General features: G+C 52.8%; 1 protein-coding gene across 9 annotated transcripts in view; it reads left to right on the forward strand.

Moving 5' to 3' along the window:
- Positions 1 to 14351, forward strand: part of CELSR1 (cadherin EGF LAG seven-pass G-type receptor 1) — a 190065-nt gene that overhangs the window by 107768 nt on the left and 67946 nt on the right. For all 9 annotated transcript variants that reach the window (XM_045363426.3, XM_045363428.3, XM_045363427.3 and 6 more), the window contains exons 4-5: positions 1938 to 2053; positions 5092 to 5180. In XM_045363426.3, coding sequence (XP_045219361.2) covers positions 1938 to 2053; positions 5092 to 5180 — 205 coding nt within the window. The remainder of the gene's footprint in view (positions 1 to 1937; positions 2054 to 5091; positions 5181 to 14351) is intronic.

The following is a 14351-nucleotide window of genomic DNA, read 5'->3' on the forward strand; positions in this document are numbered from 1 at the left end:
TAAGATCCCTTCTCCCTGCTCATTCCCTGCCCAAGCATCAGCGTGCTGTGTGGGTATTTTTCTTTAGTGTTTGTCGTCAGTTCTTGCTGGCATTCTAAATAGAGGGGGTTTGAGGGACAGCTGGGAACCGTCAGTTTTTTGTTTGTTTTTTGGTTTTTGAGATGGAGTCTCACTTTGTTGCCAGGCTGGAGTGCAGTGGCGGTGTGATCTCGGCTCACTGCAACTTCCGCCTCCCAGGTTCAAGCAATTCTCCTGCCTCAGCCTCCCGAGTTGCTGGGATTACAGGTGCCCACCACCATGCTGGCTAATTTTGTATTTTTAGTAGAGATGGGGTTTCACCATGTTGGCCGGGCTGGTCAACCTGACCTCAGCTGATCCACCCACTTCGGCCTCCCACAGTGCTGGGATTACAGGTGTGAGCCACCGGCTAGCCAAAACCATCAATTTTAACTCAAAAAGGCTGAGGTCAGATGCTCCAGGCTGGCTCAGGCCGACTCCTGCAGGAAAATGGATAAACCAACCTTAAGTCAAAAGGAGTTCCTGCCACTGATCTCTGATGGTGGAGACAGCCAGCTAGTTCAGGAACCCGTCCCGAGCTCACTCAGGAGGTTCGCCAAGTTCTCTGAAACCAGGGAGGTGGGGGAGGTGCTGTGGTGATTTGGGTCTGAAGACCCCCTGCCTGGGCCCCTGGGTGGGAGAAGGATTTCTGAGAATTCGATGATCTCCTGCCAGAGCAGGTAGTTTTTTGCTCTGCCTGCTCTAAGTTCTGACAGGCCTGTTCATGTTCAGGCGTCTGTTCGTGCCCTTTCCTTTCATTTATTCACACAGCCCATATTAAGCGCTGATATGGACCAGATCCTCTTTGGGCTCTGGAATGCAGCAGGGAATGAGAGCTGCAGTTCCTCCCCTTATGGATCATGCATTCTTATAAACCAGTGAGTCAGCAGCATGATTTCAGAAATTAACCGAGTGATGTCATAGGCTGATGGGAGGTGAGGGCAACTTGGAGTAAAATGAGTCAGGGCAGGTACAGCTGGGTTGACCCCTGAGCAATCTGCAAAGCCTGGGAAGATTGTTTCTGGGGTAGGGCAGCTGTGCAAAGGCCCTGGGGTCTTTTTGACCCGTGTTTGGGCACCAACAGATGCTATTGTGGCTGACTGCGGGGGCGAGCGGGCAGGGGCTAAGAGGGGTCCTTCCACAGCATCATCCCCTCCTGGGAAGGTACCAGGTCCCCATGCCCTGGCGCACACACGAGGGGATCTGTTCACAGCAGCAGAAAATGTACAGTGCATGCTTTGTCCAAACACATCTGTAACAGGTGTCCTGGCTGCTGGTCGTACTTGTAGCATGTTGTGCAAATGGGATATTTTTTGCATTCTACAGGCCATAGTAACCAGATTCCCCATGGATTCTGGTTTGCTACTTCCAGAAAAGAACACTGCTTATCAAGCTTGATGGGCTGTCTGCTCCTATGCGAGGGATGCATGCCTGACACCATTCTTTACTGAATTGTAGCCCCACATGTTTGCCCTCCTCTGACTGGGCTCGTCATTCCTAGGCAACCTTTTTTTTTTTTTTCCCCCGAGATGGAGTCTCACTCTGTCGCCCAGGCTGGAGTACAATGGCGCAATCTCGGCTCACTGCAAGGTCTGCCTCCCGGGTTCATGCCATTCTCCTGCCTCAGCCTCCTGAGTAGCTGGGACTATAGGTGCCTGCCACCACGCCCGGCTAATTTTTTGTATTTTTTTTTTTTTTTTAGTAGAGACAGGGTTTCACCATGTTAGCCAGAATGGTCTTGATCTCCTGACCTCGTGATCTGCCCTCCTCGGCCTCCCAAAGTGCTGGGATTACAGGCGTGAGCCACCGCGCCCGGCCCCTAGGCAGCCTTTTGACCCTGGGGTCTTCATCCCGTGATGTGCCTCTGCTTGGCTCCGCAGGTTTGCCACCCAAGAAAGGAACGGCTTGCTGCTCTACAACGGCCGCTTCAACGAGAAGCATGACTTCATTGCCCTGGAGATCGTGGACGAGCAGGTGCAGCTCACCTTCTCTGCAGGTGGGGCCTTCTCCCTAGGAAGGGCAGCTCTGAGCAATTCACAGATGCTTTGTGGGTTAAAACTACCCTTGCCCTGTGCAGCGCCTCCAAGCTGCTTATCCTTTTATCCCTCAATTGTAGGTCTAGGAACCTGTCTTATTGAAGAAATCCAAAGTGCAAAAAGATGTTCACAACAGGCCTGGCGCGGTGGCTCACGCCTGTAATCCCAGCACTTTGGGAGGTCAAGGCAGGCAAATCACGAGGTCACGAGATCGAGACCAGCCTGACCAACATGGTGAAACCCTGTGTCTGCTAAAAACAAAAAAATTAGCTGGGCGAAGTGATGTGTGCCTATAATCCCAGCTACTTGGGAGGGTGAGACAGGAGAATCGCTTGAATCCAGGAGGTCGAGGTTGCAGTGAGCCGAGACTGCACCACTGCACTCCAGCCTGGGTGACAAAGCAAGATTCCGTTAAAAAAATAAATAAATAAATAAAAGGCAGCCTGACAATGTAGTCAATGTAGGAAAAATGATAAGACCATCTCCTAATATGCGAAAACCTTCAAACTCACTAGAAAGGAAACTAGGCTGGGCGCGGTGGCTCACGCCTGTAATCCCAGCACTTTTGGAGGCCAAGGCGGGTGAATCACGAGGTCACGAGATCGAGACCAGCCTGACCAACATAGTGACACCCCGTCTGTACTAAAAATACAAAAATTAGCTGGGCATGGTGGCAGACACCTGTAATCTCAGCTACTCAGGAGGCTGAGGCAGGAGAATTGCTTGAACCCAGGAAGCAGAGATTGCAGTGAGCCGAGATTGTGCCACTGCACCCCAGCCTGGTGATGGAGCGAGACTCCGTCTCAAAAAATAATAATAATAAAAGATGTTCATGACAGTGTTATTTGTAGTGCTGGAAATGTGGACGATCTGGTTCATGTTTTCAGAAACCAAGGAATCATTACATTGTGGTACATCTCTAGATTAAAAACATTGATGCTGGCTGGGTGCAGTGGCTCACACCTGTAATCCCAGCACTTTGGGAGGCCGAGGTGGGCAGATCACCTGAGGTCAGGAGTTAAGAGACCAGCCTGGCCAACATGGTGAAACCCCGTCTCTACTAAAAATACAAAAATTAGCCGGGTTTGGTGGCACATGCCTCTAATCCCAGCTACTCAGGAGGCTGAGGCAGGAGAATCGCTTGAAGCTGGGAGGCGGAGGTTGCAGCGAGCCGAGATCATGCCATTGCACTCCAACCTGGGTGACAGAGTGAGACTCCATGACAAGGCTGGCCAGGCAAAGTGGCTCATGCCTGTAATCCTAGCATTTTGAGAGGCCGAGGCAGGCAGATTGCTTGAGCCCAGAAGTTCAAGACCAGCCTGGGCAACATAGTGAGACCCTGTCTCTTTAAAAAAATATATATATATATTGACAAGGCCATTAAACATAGTATTCCAGTTGTTAGAAAAGAACATTTTTCCAGACTTCCAGCAGGTATATCTGTGTTTTTCTGGTACACATGACTCTTTTTGTTTTTGTTTTTGTTTTGAGACCGTCTCACTCTTTAACCCAGGCTGGAGTACAGTGGTGCAATATTGGCTCACTGCAACCTCCACCTCCTAGGTTCAAGCGATTCCCATGCCTCAGCGTCTCAAGTAGCTGGGATTACAGGCACATTTCACCATGCCTGGCTAATTTTTGTATTTTTAGTAGAGACTGGGTTTCACTGTGTTGGCCAGGCTGGTCTTGAACTCCTGACCTCAAGTGATCCTCCCACCTTGGCCTCCCAAAGTGCTGGGATTACAGGTGTGAGCCACCAGGCTCAGCCTGGCACACTTGACTTTTAGGAGTGAATTCTGCCATCTCCTCCTTCACCTGGAAGTTCACCACGATGGCTCAGGTGCTTCCATCTCTAGAACCCTGGCCTGTGTTGAATGACGTGTGTGTGATGGTGGAGGATGGAGCTTGGTTTTCTGTAGCAGTAAAGAAAGGGAGGCACCTGTAACAGCAGCCGGCCACTGTGGGAGTGGTGGCCACAGCCCTCCAGGCTCTGTGAGTTGGAATTAGGCTATTCCTCTGGCCGGTGTCTCCCACACCCCTGTTTCCAGAGCTCCTGCTGGTTCCCTTTAGACGGCATTCCCTGCCTGGGACCGTACCCACCGCACCTGTCCTTTGGTGCCCCTGAACCTCCTTCCTCCCAGCTGCTGCTGATTCAGGGTTGTGCTCCAGAATCCCCGAAGGGACTCGCCCACCCCACTGTAGCAGGAGCTCAAGGGGTGAAAGTGACAAACACCCCGAAGCAGAGATGCACAAGAGACGCGTCTGCGACCTCACGGTGGGATGTGTTATGTGGTTTAAGAGTTGTTAAAAACCTGAGATGACATTTATTTGATTAAGTGACCTAAAGGGGAATTGGTTTTGATGATTTTATCTACATCGATGCAATGCATAGGAAAAAGAATTCGACCGCTGGTGCGGTGTAGGTGTGACCGCTGCTGGTACAGACAGATGGGTTTTCTGTGCTTACCTTTTTTCATATTTAGAAAAGAGGAACAAGGCCAGGTGCAGTGGCTCACGCCTGTAATCCCAGCACTTTGGGAGGCCAAGGCAGGCAGATCACGAGGTCAGGAGTTCGAGACCAGCCTGGCCAACATGGCGAAACCCCATCTCTACTAAAAATACAAAAATTAGCCAGGCATGATGGCAGGCGCCTGTAATCCCAGCTACTCGGGAGGCGGAGGCAGGAGAATCGCTTGAACCCAAGAGGCGGAGGTGACAGTAAGCCGAGATCACGCCACTGCATTCCAGCCTGGGTGACAGAGCGAGACTCCATCTCAAAACAAACAAAACCAGAAAAGAGGAACAAGAATTACTTTTGTAACCAGAAAAGAAAATGGATGGGGAGTGGTGGGCGGCTCCCACCATGGTGCTGTGGGGAGGGGAGGGAGGACGTGGCCATGTGCACCTGTCTCCCCCGATGCCTCACAGCCCGGTCCTCGGTCCCCAGTAGGCCCCGCCAACCTCTGCTTTCTCTCTGGATCTCCCTCCCACCGTGCAGGTGAGACGACGACGACTGTGGCACCGAAGGTTCCCGGTGGTGTAAGTGACGGGCGGTGGCACTCTGTGCAGGTGCAGTACTACAACAAGGTAAGACGGTCCCCACCACTTCCCCCCGGCCCCAGGGTGGCTCAAGAAGGTGCCCTGGAGCAGGGCGCAGCGACTCATGCCTGTAATCCCAGCACTTTGAGAGGCCGAGGCGGATGGATTACATGAGGTCAGGAGTTTGAGACCAGCTTGGCCAACGTGGTGAAACCCTGTCTCTACCAAAAATACAAAAATTAAAAAATTAGCTGGGTGTGGTGGTGGGTGCCTATAATCCCAGCTACTCAGGAGGCTGAGACAGGAGAATCACTTGAGCCTGGGAGGCGAAAGTTACGGTGAGCCGAGATCGTGCCACTGCGTTCCAGCCTAGGTAACAGAGCAAAACTCCATCTGGAAAAAAAAAAAAAGAAAAAGAAAGGAAAAAAGGTGCCCTGGTAGATTTTCTGTTTTAAGACATTTGTGCTCTGAAATTTTTTTTAAACGTGCTATTGGAAAAAGTGGTTTAGGAAATGCACATTTGTGGAGGGTCCGTGTAAATACAGCTGAGCCCTGTGGTGGGGTCATAGTCCTCCCACCTGGAGCTTTGTGTCGGGGAGGGACATGGACCCCGGAGATCACCGTCGCTGGGGGAGGGACACAGAAAGGGCTTGTTCATGTGCAGCTGCCTTGGCCAGAGTATTTCCTAGTGGCTGAAATTCTGAGCCGTTCATACACGACTCTGTAGCCAAGATTGTCCGCTCTCCCTGGATGTAAACGGGAAAGCCAGAACGCTCCGGGGAAGTGCCATGAAGACTGGGTGGTTTTGGTTTCGCTTTATTTTGCTTTTCCTTGGCTTGTAAGGAAACACATTGTTTTTTGCATCAAAATGCCGTGCTTTCCATGGCTGTGACTGTGCAAACCCCTTTTCTCTTCTTGGGAAGCTCCAGGGTGTGCTCCCACGTGCTCATGGTTCTGCAGGGGTCTTACTGGCCCCTCCTGGAGCCCAGTCGCCCCCCTGTGCCCCACTTCCCAGACTTCCACAAGGCCGAGGCCTAAGCTTGGTTGGCAGATGAGAGATCCTCTGTCCTCCAGGAGAATTGAGCCAGTCCTTCTGTGGAGACAGCATCTTCCTTCTTTCACAGCCACTATGCCTGGCCGCGACTTGCCAGCAGTTGGGGTCCAGTCACTGGGCCTGAGGTTGCAGTGCTGCGTCCACCGGCTTTCACTCTCCTTTCCGTGCTGGCCACCGGCGTCCCTCTACCTCCCTGACCCGCCCTTCACATCTGCCTTGAATATCCCATCATCTCCCAGGCGTGCCACACAGACTCCAAGTAGTGGTCACCTGCACAGAGACTATGGTTTTTATCCTCTGTCCCATCAGTGCCAGCCCAGGGCAGGTGGAGCTTGAGCCTCATTTGGGAGGAGGACAGATGGGAGGTGCTGGTGGGGTTTGGGGGGATATTGAGAGAAGGCGGCAGGTGTCTGGGCGGGGTCTGGGCTGCCGCACGTTGGATGTCACCCCTAGTGGGGCCTGGCTGATGCATGGAGAACCGTGTGCTCGACAGGCGCAGAGGCTGGTGGGGTGAGGGGCTCAGGGCTGAGCAAGAGGAAGAGGGCAGCCCTCACAGACGCGGATCCATTTGCTGCCATTGTCCATTTCAAAGACCGAGTCTTTTCTTGATACGGTGCCGTCCTGTGGCTGTGTGGGGCAGTGCTAGCCAGTGTGAAGTGCATTCACGTGGGTGAGCTGCACGGGTGGCCCCTGCGTCCTGCTGCCTGGTGCTGCCTACTCTGACCCTGTGACCCTTCCTGTTGTGCCCTTCCAGCCAGCTGGGGCTGGACATCAGAGCTCGATGCCCCCTGGGGTGGTGCCTCCCAAGGGCTGGGCCACAGGGGACCCTGGAGACTGTGCCCCATCGTCAGGGAAGCGTAGGGCATAGGTGGCACATTTTCCTTCCTGCGCGTGTCAGAAAACAAAGTCCAGGGATGAATGTTTTTTGCTGGGGAGGGGGTGGGCGGGGGGAGGTTGAGTCCGCCTTGGTCTCCCCATCGGTGCCCAACACTCCAGAATCATCATCTGCCTATGGCAGAAGCAATAGTGTGCCCACAGTTGTGGAGGGACTCGCAGCCAGGACACTGCTACGGTCACCTCTGTCCATACTCGGCCCTGGCTCTGAACACAGTGAGTGTTTACCGGGGCCCGCCCGCCTGCCGCCGCCCCCTTCCGGGTGCTCAGAGGAGTAAAGTCACCATGCAGGACGCCACCTGCACTGTCCCGGAGGAGAGGGGCCTCACGTAAGAAGATAAACAGAGGACGGTGGATTACCGGGATCCACGGCTTCCGTGTCTAGGGCCAGGTCCTTTCAGCGGTGCCTGAGCACAGCCCCCCGTGTGGGATTAGGCCTTTCCTGTGAGCGCTGGATGCTTCTCTGTCTTGCCTGAGGTTATTTGATGGAGGAAACCAACCAGTTTTTACTGTGGCTTTAGGCGTCCATTAGGAGGTCTGACGGGGCCACACACTAGGAATGTGTTAGCAGAGATTATGAGCATCTGCCCGAGAAGGAGATGGCACCGCTGCTCCGTGACCTTGTCTCCGAGTGGCAGCTCTGACAAACCCAGGTGCAGCGGTCTCCTCTGGAGTGTGCCTGAGCTGGGGGCAGGGCCAGTCAGGTTGTGAGCGGTATGGGGGCCTGGAGGGGTGGCAGGGCCAGCTTGAGGTCAGGAAGACAATCTTCTGGGGGCCGGTTCCTCTCCTCTCTGGACCTCCACTTTGTCTCCAATGTTACCTCTGGTCCCGTCCTCTGGCAGCCACCTTGGGGGTAACCTTGGGCCCCCAGGGAAGGTTTTGGGGAAGAGGACAGGCTCAGGTTGGGAGGGGACCCACACAGGAAGGAGGTGTTGGGGCTAGACAATGAGGGGTTGAGGGGCTCAGGGCTGGGGCTACAAGGGTAGTCTTGAGGGCGGTGGGTGACATGGCCGAGGGAACCCCCCTGCACATGCGTCCCTGCCTGCCTTGGCTGATGCGGAGGGTCTTCCCCCCCCGCCCCACCCAGCTGTGTCCTTTCCCCAGCACGCTGTATTCACCTGCTGCGCCACCTTGCTGGTTTTGGTTTTTGAATTTTTAGGGATGATTAAGAAAACATATTTGAAAAAATTCAGCATACAACGATGTGGTGAGGGTGGAAGCATTGGTGGGGGCTGCGCCGCTGCCCAGCCCCCTCTCTTCAGTCTCGTTCTCTGTCCCCCGCCCTCCAGGGCGGCTGTGTCTCTGAGGCGTGGGCCACCTGCACCTTAGGTCTGAGCATGACCTCCTGGGTATCGCCTGTCAGTGGCCGCCTGCACTGCATCCATGTGCAAACTGCGGGGACCCTTCCCCCACCTGCCAGTGCACAGGGCCTGGGAGCTGCCAGGCTGGTGGAGCAGTCAGGGTCCTCACAGGAAGCAGATGGGGTGCTCCAGCGGGACCAGCCCTGGAAGAGTTATTTACAAAGGGCTGGGCAGGGCGTGGGGTATCCATGAGGGGCGGTGTGGAACCCACGGCTAGAGGCAGTGTCAGCAGAGCTGTGACAGCCCTTAGTCCTCAAGCATCAAGGGAAATGGCAGATTGGAGCGCAGAGAGAAGGGGTCCTGGTCAGAAGCCACAGGAGAGGGGCACAGGCCACCCCTGTGTTAGAGGCACAGCCAGCCTGGGGCCCTCCTGGTACCCCTCCCCTCCCCTCCCTCACTCTATCCTCCCATGTGGCTTGCCACTGGCCAACGCCACCAGAAGCCACGGGATAGGGAACCCTCCCAGGCAGGGAGCAGGCAGAGTCTGTTTATTTTTCCTTTCTGCTTGATGACATTTTAGACGAGAAGGTTTATTGGTCTAATTCACCTTCAGCAAAGCCAAAGGGTGCATTGGAGTCGGACATTCTTCCAGGAAGGTCTTTTCAAAGGCAGACACTTGTGCATTTGTGTGGAGCTCCGCCAAGCACAGATGAAACAACATAGCCCCCACTCGCACAGCCGCCCCAGGAGGTCTGGGGCCGCGTGGAGCAGTTTCAGCCATTGCTTCACCCCCAGCGTGATTGTTTGTTTGTTTTCCCCCAAGGCTGGTTTGAAGGTGTTTCCACCACAACTTCCAAAAGGGCGAAAGTGCCTGACGGAAAAGGAAAACTGTTCTTCCCACTTGAGAATCAGGTTTTGCCCTCATTAGCTTTAAGTGTTTGCTGCTCCCCCATTGCCCTGGGCATCCTGGGTGTTCGGGAGGTGTGGGGAGAAGCTTACTCTTCACAGAGACAGTGCTGGGGAGGGGCCGTCTGTGAGGACGGGGACCCTCAGGGCTGCACTGAGCGCTCATTCCCTGATTGTGCTTCCCTGAGGCTGCCTGCGGGGATCACGTTTAGATGTTACCTTGCTCCAGGAGCTCCTGGCAGAGTCAGGGGCACAGATGTGCCAGCGAGATGTTTAACGGGGCCCTGGGGAAGCAAGGGTGGCTCGTGCCCACCTGGCCCGGGTGTCTTCCAAAGCCAGCTGAGCCTGCCCAGAGCCTGGAGCACAGCCTCCTTGCCAGCTGTGGAGGCAAGGACGTGCTGGGAAGGTAGTACCTGACATGGACACGAGGCGGTGTGGCCTGCTGGGGACCCGTGAGTGAGCTGTGAGGTGAGGCAGTGAGGTGGGGCGCCAGGAGGCCCGGAGCTGCTGGGAGATCCCGCATGAAGCAGATGTGGGAGGTGGTGAGCAGCCGTGCTGGGATTTCCCGCCTGGGCGCTGCTGCCCCTTGGGGACGATGATCCTTCATTGGGAGGCCTGTTCTGGGCAGCATTGCTGACCTCTGGTCACTAGACTCCAGCTGTTCCCCTAACCCAGTTTTGACAACCAAGAGGTCCTCACCATTGTCAGGCCCCTGAGGTCATGCCCTGGATGAGAACCACTGGGCTAGTGAGACGGGAGCTCAGCTAGGTGGAGTCCTGGTAGCTTCAGGTGGAGATGCAAGACCCTGGATCGGGGCTTGAGGCAGCAGCCTCTACATGGGTGGCAGGTGGTCTTCAAGGGGCACTCGGCATCCATCACCTGGCCGGGGACGGTGCCGTGCTTGTCGCGATTGCCATGCTGGCCACATGTGGCTAGACCACACGCGGTGGAGCCCCATGCCTGAGCTGGCTGCTGCAGTCCTCGAGACCCTGCCCCGGCACTTTGGCTTCCTCTGGTTCTGGTGATTCTGAGATGGCGCGGGGCTGTCTTTGGCATGCTGCGGAAAGTGCTTTTATAAAGACAGCATGAGGCCAGGTTGCAACAAACCTCCTCTGGACAACCAGCCTCTGCTTCTGTTGAGCCAGAAGATCTAAGTGCTTTGAGATTTCCATGACCTTGAGATGACCCCTCGGTCCTGCTGTCATTAGGGATTGCTCACCTGTTGCTTGTCAGGTCATTCAAAACCTCTTGGGTCTGTGCTGCACATTAAACCCCAAAGTCCCAAGAAGAGTGAGCAATGTGCCCCCAGAGCACCCCTGGGGTCCGGGGAGCTTCTCTGTTTCTGCAAATGTTCTAAAAACTCGAGGGCTTCCACCTAGACACTTGTGTCAGGGTGCGATGTTTTGATGGGACTCTTCCTGGGCTCTACAGATCTGCCATGGTTAGACAGTTGTATGGTCCCCTGGGTGAGGTCACGTGACCCTCTTTTCCCCTCCCTTCCATGTTAATTGAGTGCCGACTACACGCACAGAATCCAACTTACAGAAACGAACTCGGAAGGTATTTAATAGAATAGAAGGTCCTCCAACAGTGGAATGTCAACAACCATTGTCAACAGTGCAGTGGGGTTCTGTGCAGTAAGGTCCTCCATAGTAGAATGTCAGCAACCATTGCCAACAGTGCACTGGGGTTGTGTGCAGTAAGGTCCTCCGACAGTGGAATGTCAACAACCATTGCCAGCAGTGCAGTGGGGTTCTGTGCAGTAAGGTCCTCCGACAGTGGAACGTCAACAACCATTGCCAGCAGTGCAGTGCGGTTCTGTGCAGTAAGGTCCTCCGACAGTGGAACGTCAATAACCATTGCCAGCAGTGCAGTGGGGTTGTGTGCAGTAAGGTCCTCCGACAGTGGAACGTCAACAACCATTGCCAGCAGTGCAGTGGGGTTGTGTGCAGTAAGGTCCTCCAACAGTGGAATGTCAACAACCATTGCCAGCAGTGCAGTGGGGTTGTGTGCAGTAAGGTCCTCCGACAGTGGAACGTCAACAACCATTGCCAGCAGTGCAGTGGGGTCCTGTGCAATAAGGTCCTCCAACAGTGGAACGTCAACAACCATTGCCAGCAGTGCAGTGGGGTCCTGTGCAGTAAGGTCCTCACAACCTCCTCTGACAGTGGAATGTCAACAACCATTGTCAACAGTGCAGTGGGGTTCTGTGCAGCGATGAGGGGAGGAGCTCCCAGGATATTGTTACTAGATTTTAAAAGCCCTAGTTGTAGGGTGTATTTTATTTTATTTTATTTTATTTTAAGATGAAGTCCCACTCTGTCGCCCAGGTGCCTCTGTCACTATCTCAGCTCGCTGCAACCTCAGCCTCCTGGGTTCAAGCAATTCTCCTGCCTCAGCCTCCTGAGTAGCTGGGATTACAGCTGCTCACCACCAGACCTGGTTAATTTTTTTGTATTTTTACTAGAGATCGGGGTTTCACTATGTTGGCCAGGCTGTTCTCGAACTCCTGACCTCAAGTGACCCACCTGCCTTGGCCTCCCAAAGTGTTAGATTACAGGCGTGAGCCACTGCACCCAGCCAAGCCTGGTTCTTTTAGTGGAGTTAGGATTACAGGCGTGAACCACTGCACCCGGCCAAGCCTGGTTCTTTTAGTGGAGTTAGGATTACAGGCGTGAACCACTGCACCGGCCAAGCCTGGTTCTTTTAGTGGAGTTAGGATTACAGGCGTGAGCCACTGCACCCGGCCAAGCCTGGTTCTTTTAGTGGAGGGTGGCATTTAGAACTCCAGATCTGGGTGCTTGGTGTGCTCATTGCTTTGGGTTGTCTCACTCCCAGTGTCTCTTACTGGGCAGAACTAGGACATAGACATCTGTGTAGGTGTGTGTGTACATATACACACGCACACACGCTTCATATTGATTCTTTTTTCCTATTTACCTATCACTCCCTATTGGAAGCCATAAACTTCACTGCAGCACTGCCGCGTTTGCCCTTCTCTGCACGTTGACGTCCCCCTGATGCCGTCCCAGCCCATTCGTGCTGCTTGGTAACAGAACACCCGAGGCTGGGTACTTACAAACCACAGAGATTGATTTCTCTGATTCCCGGAGGCTGGAAGCCTGAGCACCTGCAGGTTTGGGGCCTGGCGAAGGCCCATTCCTCATAAATGGCAGCGTCCGGGTGTCCTTGCGTGGCAGAAGACTGCAAGAGGGTGGACCCACGCCTGTGGGCCCTTTTATTGAGGCCTTATCCCATCCTTGAGGGGCCCACCCTCATGACTTTACCACCTCCTAAAGGGCCCATCTCTTGATACCATCCCACTGGCCATGAAGTTTCAACACGTGAGCTTTGGAGGACACTTCAGACCATAGCACCCCCAAATTCATATATTGAAATCCTCACCCCCAAGGTGATAGTATTAGGAAGTGGAGCCTTTGGGAGGTGATCAGGGTCTCCCATGAGTGGAATGAATGTCCTTATAAAAGAGCCCCAAGACTGCCCCTCACCCCTTCTGTCATGTGAGGGTGTGGCAAGAAGGTGCTGGTCTGGGAACCAGGGGGCAGACCCTCCCCAGATGTTGAATAAGCCAGCACCTTGATGTTGGACTCGCAACCTCCAGAACTGCGAGAAACAGATGTGTGTTGTTGACAAGCCACTCAGCCTCTGGTATTTTGTTACAGCAGCCCAAGCAGAGTTAGAGTTCATTCTTGTTGTTTTTCCTCTTCTATATTTGTAAATCTTTATCAGTTAGGAACCTTGTTCTCGTTTTCCTCAGTATAGTTATTGATTTTTCTCAACCTTCCATTATTTAAACAACTTTCCAACCCCACCAGGCCACAGCTTCACTCAGCCCCCTCTCCAGCTGTCCCCTCCCCAGCTGCCCCCTCCCCAGCCTTGCTGCTCTGCCTCACTCAGCCCTGGTGGTACCAGCTGACTCCAGCAATTGGAGATGGGTCTGCATAGAGACTTGACCGAAATATTTCATTATTCAAAAAAGAAGGGAAGAAGGAAGGTTTTTAAACAAATTTAAAGGGAATAAAAATCCTAAATATGAAAAGCTGTGGGATGCAGCTAAAGCAGTGCTGAGAGGGAAATGTATAGCACTAAATACTTACATTAGAAAAGGGGGATGTCTCAGATCAGTAATCTAAGCTTTTACTTCAAGAACCTAGAATAAGAATAAAATAAACCCAAAGCCGGCAGAAAGAAGGAAATAATAAAGATAAGAGTAGCAGTCAGTGAAATTGAAACAACAAAACAATAGAGAAAATCAATGAAACGAAGAGCTGATTCTTTAAGAAGATTAACAAAATCTATTCAAAGAGGGAAAAACTTCTGGCGTGACTGATAAGGAAAAAAAAGGAAGACAAATTACTAATACCAGGAATAAAATAGGCTCTGTAGACATTAAAAGGGGTAATAAGGGAATAATAAAAACAACTCTACATGTGTACATTTAAAACCCAGATGCACGGACCAACTCCTCAAAAAACTACTCCTCCTCACCCAAGATGAAATCGGTCATTTGAATGACTGTATAACTATTGAGGAAATAGAATTTGTAGTTTAACATTCCCAAAAAGGAAATCTCCAGACCCAGATGGCTTCACAAGAGAATTCTAACAAATATTTAAAGAATTACGTCAATTCTGCAACGTCTCTTCCAGAAAATAGAGAACATTTCCCAGTTCAGTTCATGAAGCATTACCCTGATTCCAATACCAGACGAAGACAGACGAAACCAAACCCCAGACCACTGTTCCTCATGAATATAGATGCAATTCATGTTGACGCAGAAACCTGCACATAAGTGGTACAGCAGCTTTTCATAATATCCCCAAATGGGAAACAGCCCAGATGGCTGTCACTGGGTGAATGGTTAAACAAACTGATATGTCCCTACCATGGAACAAGGACTACATCTTAGCACCAGACAACTTCTCACTCTGCTGAGTGGGAAAAGGCAACCACCAAAGGGACCATACTGTATGATTCCATTTGTATGACATTGTGTTTTTTTGTCTGTGTTTTTTTTTTTAGACAGAGTTTTGCCTCGTATCC

Source organism: Macaca fascicularis, chromosome 10, assembly GCF_037993035.2.
Source record: "Macaca fascicularis isolate 582-1 chromosome 10, T2T-MFA8v1.1".
Classification (NCBI taxonomy): domain Eukaryota; kingdom Metazoa; phylum Chordata; class Mammalia; order Primates; family Cercopithecidae; genus Macaca; species Macaca fascicularis.